Genomic DNA, 12218 nt, shown 5'->3' with positions numbered 1-12218 from the left:
TATTAATAAGATTTAAGATTTCGAAACAAACGAGTGGATGCAGACAAGCAGCCTTTGATTTGTGCTCAAAAACTGACACGCAGTCAGATCGGCCGCAAATTCAGGCCAACTTGTACCAGCCAATCCAAATAAAGCATCCACGCGCTAGTGCATGCACGAATTTGCCACTGTTTGGCAAACGTGTAGAGGCACCTTTACATAAGATAAATGGCCCTTGATAATGGAATCTGAGGAGATCGAGCGGTCTCAGCTTTTTCCATTCAAATGGAATGTCTCTATTTTTTCCTTTTAGTTATTCATAAAATTCTTATATATTTTGTATCTAGCCATTGTTTATTGTTGCTAACAATGAGAACTGTTCATTTTATTAAACAAACAAAATTGAAGGTACTTTAGGGAAAGAGACCTAACTTATATTGAAGAATCGATTCTATAACGTTGTACTTCCGTCTGTCGATTTTAATCGAAAAAGTTGTCACGTCCTAGGCATATACCCGCCTAAATACATATTATATGTATGTATGTATGTATGTATACATACATACATAAATATAAAAATGAAAATTCGTAAATTGGTACGAATTTTCATTTGTGAGCTAGGCTTTTCACGGACACACGCAGAGACCACTTCGCTGGACTTAATTATATGCACTTAGTAGACCTCAAAACGTGTATTTGTGTCGAATTCGAAATTTTACATGATCCTAATACTTTCCTTTGCTATATATTCCACATATAGGTAAGTGAGAGTAAAAATTAGTTCCCTATCATCTATTGTTTCACCAGAAAATTCCAGTGAACACCTTCATTCTTTATTTCCACTAAAATGACAAAAAGTCAGTTCAAGAAATATCAAAACAAAACAGGGCTAATATTTATTGAAATTATAATTCTTTGCTATAGTTAAAATGTAAAAGAATTGTTAACAGTAATGTAAATAAAACCTAGATTTTAATGAATTGAAATGAATCGAAAAAATTATACAGGTCTGTAATAAGGATAAGATAAATGTGTCAAGGGCGTTGTATAATGTTTATTCTTATATTTAGATGGCAGAGCATTGGAAGATGATCAAATGCACATTTTCTCTTATGTTCATCCTGAAATTAGGGAAGAAGGATCAAAATTTCGAGATGGACACAATGAAATCGAAATTGGAGATATACCACAGAACATAACTAATGAGGAATATACCTTCACCTTCTATAATTGGTAAGTTTCATGTTCCACTCTATTGCTATTTTATTAGTTAAAAAATGAAATTGTAGGGGAAAAACTTCAGTGTTTTGTTAAAATGTCAAAGTTATTCTAGAACAACAAAGATGTGCTGGCTAAGTTCAATGGGGCGCTAGCTACACAGCATTCTTATTCTGATTTAATCAGACAATTTTTTTAATCTTATTATACATAGGCATAACAAGTAACAATGTATAATAATAGAATATGATTTTTTTTTCTTTTCCTTCATATTCTCTCAACCCAATGTGATTTTAAAAGAATAGTTGATACAAATATTAATAAAAAATAGATATATAAATGCACTTAAAATAAAAATAAATAAATAACTAATAGACATCAAAATTAACAAATATATGTAAAAATAAATATTAAAAATGTATACAAAAATAATAAAATAACAAGTAAAATATGCAATGTATGCATGTCATCCTTCCTCTGGATGATTCAATTACTCATCAGTTTCCATGCATGGAGTGGTGAATGATTCTCAGGGAGTCGAGTATTATATTCTCTATTATCTTTGCCATGTCCTGGATATCGACCCCAAGCTCCTAGTTGTGCTGGGTATCTTTCCACAGGCTCCAAAGAAGAGGCCTCTCACGTTGAAGTCTCGTTCTCCAAAGCCCTCATGGAACTTTTCCTTAAGGAAAGGGATGCATTTATAGTAGATTTCTTTCTTTTCCCTTTTCATTTTATTAACCTGGTCTGTGAGATATGAAAAGAATGACCTTCATATCAATATGAAAATGCCTAGTTTTGTAATTTAGATTAAAAAAGAATTAGTACTAGAGTTGTACAAAAACCAGAGTGGGAATTTTTTTTATTTTGTCAAGTCCACTGGACAAGATGGAGGAAATCGAAAATATTAGTCTTTTAGTACTTGTGTAAATGAGGGGCGACCAGGCTATCTGCAGCTCAAGGAATCAGAATTAGGCTTTAGAGCCTTAGGGTGAAATACAAAATAAGAATGAAATTATAAAACATAATGAAATAATGAATTTGAAAAGATTAAAATGAACAACAATAATTAACAGAATATCTAAAATAAGAATAGAACAAAGAAAGTAAAACCATGTTGTATCATAAAATATAAGATGACAAACACTTCTGATAATAAACAATAGAAAATAAAAATCAAATGTAATTAACCTAAAAATAATAAATGGAAAGGTACAATTTCTGCTAATATACATATTTACAAGAATAAACTAAATTCTGAAACATTAGGTACAGAAAATATATAAACTTTGTTTGAAACATTCCATTGTTATTCTTAATATATATATATATATTTTTTTTTTTGCTTTATCTGCCTTTCTATTGCTAGGTTCTGAGGATTTAAAAAATATGTCCAGAGTTGAACCAAAGTAATCATCCGGGGTTCAAATCCCACTTCTCATTTTATTTCCAGTATTTTCTTGACAGCTATTTTCAGAATTTCATCCTGGCAGATTATTTCACTGTCTTATGTTATATAAGGGGAAGTTTTTATGTGCTCATTAATCACTCGCCAATGAATATTTCCCTTATTTTTTTTTTCATTTATTTTTTACTATTTAAATGTTAATAATTGATTACAAACTAAATATGTTCTTCACTGTTGGTATATTTGCAGGGAATGTAGATCTGGAGAGGTAATTTCTGAAGGAAGCTCAATCAAACAACTGAAACATCTGTTCAACAAAGATTTAGACACTAAAATAGTAGTTCATGGTTGGCTATCCAGTTCCCATTCCTACGTTGTACATAACACCATCAAAGGTGAGTATTAATAATTTAAAAGATAGATTAATAATGATTATTTACACTTATCTTGCTATTTTATTATTATTATTTTTTAAGTTTATGAACAACATCATAATTGTTTATTTTTTTAGGTGGTATACATTTTTAATTATTTAATATTATTGAGGAAAAAATCCTTAGCTTCACATTAAACCCATATTTAAAATAAAACTATTATATATATATAATTGTAAGATATAATAGTTCTATTATATACATTCCCATTTTGGCTCTTTCTATTGGACATTTTCAATTTTTTTTCTTCACCTCAGTCACATTATTAAAATTATATTATATTATGTTATATTATATCTAGCAGAAAAGAACAGAGGGGAAAAATAATATTTATAATAAATACATCCTATCAGTTAGTTCCATATGAAAACATATAATTTTAATAATGTGACTGGGGTTAAGAAGAAAAGGGCCAAAATGTTGCATAAATGTGGAGAATATATCAATGTACAGAATAAAACTGTTATATGTAAAGTAAAAATACATTTATTGTTATATAGCTTTATTTTAAACAATGTGGGTTCAGTGTGATCCTAAGGATTTTTTCCGATATCATTTTGATTGAGAATTTTAAATTTGAAATTTTATTTAAGATTAGCTATGCCCACAATTTTTCCAGCTTCCTTCAAAGACAATTTTGCCCTTACTAGATCAAAGCTCAATTATTTTATCAACTAAAAATGCACAACTACAAATAAACATTACTTATATTATTGTAAATGAATCATCTATAATAAATATTATCATCTGCAGTGTATTTAGCATCCCAAGACCTGAACATGATTGCAGTCGACTGGAGTACTCTGGCTGGATATAAGCTTTACCCCGTTACGACGTACAGTGTGGCTCCAGTAGGTCGTGGAGTGGCGAAGTTGGTTGAGCGTTTGCTGGAAGCGAGGGTCGTGAGCTTGGACCGCCTCCACCTGATCGGGCACAGCTTGGGATCCCACGTCATGGGAATCGCTGCACAGACGATTCAAAAGGCAGGGCATGGCAAAGTCGCTAGGATCACAGGTACATATGTCAAAGATTTATATTGAATAATGATTTGTAAGGACTCATTTTGGTAGATGGGATCAGAATGCTCATTAGATATCTATGTAATCACATACTGTTTTTCAAAATGTATAAAATTATTATAAATAAATAGACATGCCTTAAATAAAATAATTTGTATCCAAGTCTCAAAACACTCTTTATTATTTCTTTTAAAGTCTTAACGTTTCGACCATTTTAAAGGACAATCTTCAATAGAAATTTACACCTCACATCCAATAATTCACTGAAATGAACAAAACAAGTATGATCCTAACAAGGAAAAAATGTACATATTTTACTTTTAGTGAGACAATTATTATGAGATTATTATGCTTTTGATAAGTATGAAGATTTTATCTCAATCCAGGTCTCGATCCAGCTTCACCGTTGTATGAGTATATGGGAGGTGAGGATTCTCGGTTGGACTCTGGAGATGCAGAATTCGTGGATGTTATTCACACTGCTGGGGGAGCTGCTGGTTATTACACTGCACTCGGCCATGCAGACTTCTACCCCAACGGAGGGACACCGATACAGCCTGCTTGTGAAGAATATTCTATTAATATTAGTAAGTGATGTTTATTTTATTTATTTGATGGCTTTGTCAAATATGATATGAGGTTTCTTAAAGAATTTAATATTTATAGTGGAAGATTATTAGTTGCGATAATTGAAAGAAGATGGTAGGGGCGGAGATCAAGAAAGGTTAAAAAATAGCAGAAAAACTTTTTATTAGTAACCAATAGTTATTTTCATACCTTTCTTAACTGCTATCCGAACCATCTTCCTACAAACCAATTGAATATTTCATCTCTTTACTAAAATTTCTTAATTTATAAAAAGGTACAGTATGCATATAAATAAATCTTTACCGTTACAACCCATGAAGGGTCAGATGCCTTACCACAAAGCTACTCTGCTCCCTACAGCATGCATATAATGCCACTAAATGCTCGTTTGTCAGTAGGTTGCAGCCATGGTATGTCTTACAAGTATTATGATGAGAGTATTCAAAACCCAGAAGCTTTTCGTGCAGTCGAGTGCGATTCCTGGAAATCATACGCAAGTGGTAACTGTAACAAGCACAATGTGACCTACATGGGAGACCCTACACCAACAAGGTAATATTCCTCTGAAAAGGTTATTTAACTTTATTTGAACTTTAAAAATTTAGTGTTATTTAAATCAGATAGAATAGTGTGGTTTTATATTAAATATCGAATGTGTTATACATTTTACAATTTGAAAAGTTAAAGGTTTTGTTTCCTGTTGTCATATTTTTTGCAGTAGGATGAATAAGGGTAATGTTTTATGCGATTTATCAATTATAAATTTACCTTTCTGAGAGCTTAAGAACCTTGTGTTATATATAGTTATGGAGACCTAGTTATATAAAAAATACTATATATGAGGCCTCTAACATATTTTTTTATATAATTAAAAATTGCTATAATCTTTTACAATTTGATAAAGATTGCTCAAAACTATTGAGATTTCTTCTCATATCTGCATACATAACTAAATATATAAAACAACTAGGAAAGAATCTAAAAATCTCAAAGATTCATTTAAATTTAAAAAAAAAATTTTAAATATCTACTATACATTGAGGTACAGTTACATAATCACATATTTGGACCATAAATGAATGTTTTATTGAATTAGCATAAGACTTATCTCGTTGAGTTGATACAAAATATTGGCTAAAGTCAAGAAGTAATCCTTACGACATTGCATAGGATATCTTCCTTAATCATTACCATAACCATTTACTGAGGTGATCGACGAGAAATTTCTTCTGATTTGGATACCAAGAAATCCAAGATATAGCGAGGAATATATAGTAATTGATATATCTATACCTTATCAACAAGTGGTTTGTAGTTACTTTTTGATTAAACAATTCAAAATAAATCATTCACTCAGACTATTTTGTGAGAGATGGATTTTTGAACTCAGAGGACTTCAAAATGTGTATTTCTGTCGAAAACTCGAATTCAAAAAATTTCAGGACACAATAATTTGCTTTACTATATATTCTGTATATAGGTAAGCAAAAGTAAAGATTGGTGAACAAGCAAAATAGTAGATCATTTCTATTTTAAATATTGTTTTATTGAAGTAATAAATCAAAATCTAAGTTTCTTACATTACTATGTAAGACCATTTTTCTGGAATTTATGTTTAAGTTACTTATGTCATGAATTTTTTTTTTATTAATGTCATCCTTTCTAATTTATATATCTCAGTAATCCCTATAATGTTTTTTAAATTTAAAAATGATACTTTTGGAAATATTAATATTCCATTAATTAATTTTTCAGTACAAGAGGGATATTCTACCTTACGACTAATGATAAGCCACCATATGGAAGAGGTTGAAGAAGAATTCATTTTACTAAGATTTTGGATTTAGATTAAGTATTGCTTACAGTGAAATCCTGAATTCATGTCGTTTTCAATTCCAGTTATCAAGTCAATGGCTGGAAAGACATCTGTAAATAGTGATTTTTAGTTTATTGATCAAAAATTGCGATAAACTTTTTGAATTTCAATTTGATATCTGTTAATCTACATTATGTACAATTTTGACTTAGGCATGAAGATTTATTCAGTGATATGTTTAAGTTAGCTATTGTATGTAATCAGATACTTATATTTAAAAATCATTTCATATCAGAAAATTGAAGAATTATTTAGCATTGTTCTTTTATTTGAGGCATTTGGTAGTAATACACGATAACTGAAATTTTTTAGGAATTGAATTTTTGGCCACCAGCTTTTTTAAGGTCGATTTCATAAATTATTAAAAGAATCTTTAGGAAATTTGTTTTCTTAAGAGAATAATGTTGGTATTAAGTTATGTTAAATGACTTCAAGTTAAAAGTTTCCATTTTGCCAGTTATCATATTTTATGGCCGAGCGCCTCATTTCATCAATTTATTTCAAATTTTCTTTTTATAAATTACCATTACATTTATAAACTTTTGAGAAAGTTAAATCATTTCTATTGTAGATATTGTTATATAAAATATTGGATACAATTACCTAGATTTCTTAGATTATTATAAAAGACTGAAGTGTTTGGATGTGTTAATGTCTCAGTTACCTATATTGTAATAAATTTTTCATATATCTTTATATAATTACATTGCACTGATATAAATATGTATATCTCACTAATAGTGTGTATCTGTACAAAGTAAAGAAATTTGTATTTATTAACAATGGTTATTATTTTTTCCTACCCAAATATACATATAAAAACATAAAATGCGTATTTTTTATTAATATTTTCAACTGTATGAATGAAAAATGGTACATTTCGGTGTCTGCTAGCAGAACCCTCTGTGAATTAGACAACTATCCTTGTCTGTAAACTAGATAAGATCCTCTAGGTCTTCGATGGAGTAATTACTAATTATATTTGTTTGAAATAACTAAATTTGAAATTGTGATTAATTTATATATTCTTTGTTTTTAACGTAAAAAAATTGTGTGAGCCAGATTGTGTTAAAAATTTTTATAAAACATAATGATTACAGTTTGTCATATTATTTATGGTTTATTTCATCATAATTCCTAATGTCTCAGAAATAAATAAAAAGTTCCACTTTTTCAGGTTCGATGACACTCTTTAATGGATAAAATATATTGCCTTGGGAATGAAAACATTTGTAAGACACTGTAAGTGAATTAAGACCAACAATTAAATTTTTAAACATTTTTTTTTAGTAAACAACCCTCCATTACCTATCAACTTCAAAGCAATTAATTAAGAATAAAAATTAAATTCACTTTAAGACCCCTAATAAATAATATTTTAATACCAGGCAAAACACAATCATAGGAAGGTAGAATCATTTTATTGCAGTATAAATCTTATAATAATAATAATATACTTTTACTAATTATATTTTGTTATTTTTAAAATTTCACTATTTCAAAACCAGAGTTTACGAAGTTAATAAGAGCATAAAGGAATGTATAGTAATCTATTATACCAATTAACAACACATAAAAATGAATACGATTGAAAAATCATTCATAATTTTAATCAGAATCAATAAAACAGAAAAGATCAATAAAACGATTAATTAATAGTCCATGTGTGTCAAAATGTTAAAATAATAGTTCAGCTAGTTGCCTAAAGGAAGCAGCACAAATCAAGAAAGGTAGAAAATACTGGTTCAAATTAGCGTCGCAAGTGGTCAGCGCGATCCAATAAGCCATTTCCCAAGTCCAAATATAGTGAAAAAAATCCAAATAATAATAGTTCAAATAACTGCCTAAAGATAGCAGCACGCATCAAGTAATGTAAAAATAGTAGTTCCAATAAGCGCCGTAAGATAGCAGCACCGTACAGACAGCCCTCTCTGAGGTCGAAAAATTTTATTTTGTATTAGGAGAGTAGGAACTAGCAGGAGGTAAATTGATCGATCAATAACACCGGCCCGGGTAGTGAGCTCCTGCAAACTTCTACTCTCCTAATATAAAATAAAAGTTTCTTGCTACATTTCGACTCTTTGGATGGTGCTGCTATCTTGTGGCCGTTATTGATACTATTATTTTTACGATTCTTGATTTGTGCTGCTATCTTTAGGCAGTTAGGTAAACTATTATTTTATCATTTCTAAAAGCCGAAATCACTTGTGGAAACTATTGTTGGATGGTGCTGGCCTCTTACGGCGTTACTTAGAACTACTACTTTTCCCTTCCTTGATTTGTGCTGCTACCTTTAGGCATTTATTCGAACTATTGTTTTAAAATTGCTAAATGCTATTATTTTAACTTTTAAATCGTAATTTTTTCGATATATCAGTATTATTTTTTGTTTTATAGATCTGATTTAAATTTAATGGAGATTTCCATTCTATTTAATTGTTTATACACTGCTTCACTGCTTACTACGTTAATAACCAATGGAACTATATTTAAAGGCCATCATCTGTGGGACATTCTCAAATAAACTGTCATCTTATAATTTTGAAAAAATTAATATTGTTGGAAAATAGTCCTTATGATAGTTATATAAATGTACAAAAGTACAAAACCTGACTTGGTTTGTGAGTTTATCGACTTCTCCATCTTATAGACATTTAAAAAAAAACTTTTGATTTAAGTCGTGTGAATTACTTTCCATTTTTTTTTCTTTCTTTGATCAAAGTTTTTTTGTACGTCATTATTAGGAATATTCCCCTTTTTGAGATGAACCTCATAATGGTCAAAACAATTACTAATACTTACTTTCTGTTGAAATTTATCTACTTTTTTGTTCATTATTTTCAGTAATTAAAATACCCCTGTGTCCAACATTGTGGAACGTTCAGGAAAAATACTTTTTATCCCATACCTAAAAAACTAAGCTTCTCAGATATTGAGCCTTAACACGCAATTTACTAAAGTATTAATAAAGTTAAGACCCTACCCTTATTTTTTATTTCAACTGTTTAGAAACAATATCTCTAGCGTAAATTTTCTAAATGCAATTAGGGAAGTAACTCACCCGAAAATTTCACAGGATTTTTTTATCCAAACTTTTTATTTTTAATAGTTTATGAATATTTAATAGCTCAAAAAGTACTCTGATTTCAAATGTACTAAATGTTGATTGAGGGGTTGGAAAACAAAAAAATGAAAAAGACGTTTTGGCTAGTTTCTTTTAACCTCGGGAAAGAAAGTGAGTTTTTGATAATGACCCCTGTGACGAAAACAAATAATTATTTCTATCTATGTACGTAAATACTCTAAGAATAATGAAGTGATGACTTGTAATAGTTACACACTCGTATGTCTTGCATTACTTAAGAAAATGAAATCGAGACAAAAAATTTAGAGTGGACAAAACGTTTTCACTGATAAAGACTTCAAAATATCCTTCATTTATGCCGCCTCTAAGTGACAGTTCAGTTCGGATATTTTGAAATTATACGTCAGAAAGATTATATTTAAAAAATATTGTGATCAGGGTTCGTGTATTATTTCATTCGCGTAACCTGTAAGCCGGGAGATAATTGCAAGTAATAAAATCATAAAACAATTCAATGGCCAACAAAGTGAACATAAGATATTTAGCGGTGATTTTATTACTCAACTGGGCATCCGTTGTTAATTGCTTTCCACAAGGGAAAAGGAAATGCGGTGGTAAGTCCTTAAACAGTATTTTGAGGGATTTAATATAATTAAAATAAATCTTAATGCATTTATTTAGATATATCATCTTGGAAAGAAAGTGGAATGTGTCTAGTTTGGACAGTTCTGATAGTATTTTTGAACAACGGCTTTAAACAAAAAAATGAATTTTAAACTAAAACTTGTGTTTTAGCAATTGCTGCATAAAATTATGTTTATTGCTATTACCAAGATCATCCTCAGGTTTTTTTTTTTCAAACTAGCTTATTAGTAAACGATAAAGTAATAAATATTTTAACTTTAATTAAAATCTTTTGAGTTTTCTTCTTCATTTTTATTGATGAAAAATTGAATTAACTGATTAATTTAGGTTTTTAAAAACTGTAAAATTGAACATTACAAAACTAGTTTCCTAAATAGGTTTTATGCGAGCGTTAAAATAAAAAACATTAATAAAATATTGAAAACAAAAAATTTAAGATCCTTCAAATTTAGATATAAAGTTATAACTTCTTTTATTATAATTACAAAATATCGCTGCTTTGCTTGAATTTTGGCAAATCTTACAAAATACTGACTTCACAGGAGAAGCATATAGACATATTTTTCAAATATTGACGTCAAACTTAAAAGGGATGCGATGTCAAAAAGTCTGAGGTTCATAATTGTCTAACCACGCAAAGAAGTAGTAACATTAGGCTTTATTTCTTTAAATTTTGCGGGGCAAATATTAATTTTTATAATACTAGGACTTGATATGAAATTTATAATTTAAGTACTGATATAGGTTTATCATAAATTGATTATTTTGCAAGCTAGCACAAACATCACGGTGAAAAATTAAATAATTTTCGTCATTTGTTGCCTTTACTGTGTTTTCTACCTTTAATGTGCTTTTACACGTTTGCCAAACTATATCAAATTCGCATAAAGTGTGTAAATCAAAGGGCGCTTGTCGCTTGTGCTACATACTCACGTTTGTGTCCAGTTACAATTGTTTTTCAACTACCAGCAGATAAATATTTGAGATCTTCGAGTTTCAATGAATTGAAGAATTTCCCCAACCCTCGGATTTAATAATTAACTCTAGTTTAAGATTGTATATTTTTTAAAAAATTTTCTGGATTTGGTATGAATACATTGTTTCAACTCTTGTTAATCACTATACCAGTTTATCTTTTATTTAACATAGCACTAATATACATTTACAAAGACATTATATACTTGGATAATTGATTTAACAAATATTTAATAAAAAATCTAAAATAAAAATTGGATTTATAGGTTACTAATACCATTTTTATGAATTTTTCATCACCTACCATCAAATTTGCTGATATTTGTGTTTTCCTTCATCTTTTATTCTTTTTCATGATAAAAATAGAATAAATTGAATGTAATAGCCGACCATAGTCAAAAGAACAAACCAAACTGTTGATACCTAGGTTTATTGTTTCTTTTGCTTGTCAACATTTGAACAAATTTTGGATTTGCGGCAGTAAGCAAACGTGTTGATACAGCATAAGAATCTAAGCACAGAACTATGAATCTCATTTATTCTACAATAATCCTCTTCACCTCTCTGCCATTAACAAGTTAGATCTGTTGATATTGACTCAAAAATCATTATGTCCAGAACAAGTTCAGTTTCAAATATATAACTATTATAGAAAAAAAAAAAAATCTGTCTCTATTCAAGAAAACGATTCGAAAAACACCTTTTGAAAATAATGAAACAACTAAACTTTAAGAAAGTTTGGTAGTTTAATAATGGCACATCTGTTCCCCAGTGAACATTATAGAAAATGAAGATGTGCCATTCAATCAAGAAACTACACTATATTTGCATAACATTTAGCAAAAACTCGAAAAATACTTTCTTTTTTTTAAAAGCAAAGCAGCGTTCTCTTCAGAATTATTGATGTAATAAATAGAAATGGCAATTATAAATATTAATTTATATTGAATGCTTTCATATAGACCGATAAATGTATTTATTTCATATATAT

The 12218-nt window shown here is 29.2% G+C and overlaps 2 protein-coding genes across 4 annotated transcripts in view; both read left to right on the top strand.

Moving 5' to 3' along the window:
* Positions 1-7161, top strand: part of LOC106681761 (pancreatic triacylglycerol lipase) — a 9278-nt gene extending 2117 nt beyond the window's left edge. Inside the window, exons 1-7 of one of the 3 annotated variants that reach the window (XM_014422255.2) lie at positions 545-739; positions 1050-1212; positions 2855-3000; positions 3793-4053; positions 4445-4645; positions 5042-5198; positions 6402-7161. In XM_014422255.2, the coding sequence (XP_014277741.1) occupies positions 1076-1212; positions 2855-3000; positions 3793-4053; positions 4445-4645; positions 5042-5198; positions 6402-6459 (960 nt within the window). In that variant the 5' untranslated portion in view covers positions 545-739; positions 1050-1075 and the 3' untranslated portion in view covers positions 6460-7161. Of the gene's footprint in view, positions 1-544; positions 740-1049; positions 1213-2854; positions 3001-3792; positions 4054-4444; positions 4646-5041; positions 5199-6401 lie in introns of those variants that run through there. The other 2 variants (XM_014422254.2, XM_014422253.2) reach the window with 2 other exon arrangements.
* A 2767-nt stretch (positions 7162-9928) lies between these two features.
* LOC106681767 (pancreatic lipase-related protein 2) overlaps positions 9929-12218 on the top strand; it is a 12150-nt gene continuing 9860 nt past the window's right edge. Inside the window, exon 1 of the mRNA XM_014422263.2 lies at positions 9929-10221. Within this exon, the coding sequence (XP_014277749.1) occupies positions 10122-10221 (100 nt within the window). The 5' untranslated portion in view covers positions 9929-10121. The remainder of the gene's footprint in view (positions 10222-12218) is intronic.

The sequence above is a fragment of the Halyomorpha halys genome, unplaced genomic scaffold (genome assembly GCF_000696795.3).
Source record: "Halyomorpha halys isolate HHAL.00 unplaced genomic scaffold, Hhal_1.1 Scaffold363.1, whole genome shotgun sequence".
In the NCBI taxonomy this organism is placed as follows: Eukaryota; Metazoa; Arthropoda; class Insecta; order Hemiptera; family Pentatomidae; genus Halyomorpha; species Halyomorpha halys.
The sequence above is the reverse complement of the archived record's forward strand: the minus strand, read 5'-3'. Positions and strand labels throughout refer to the sequence as shown.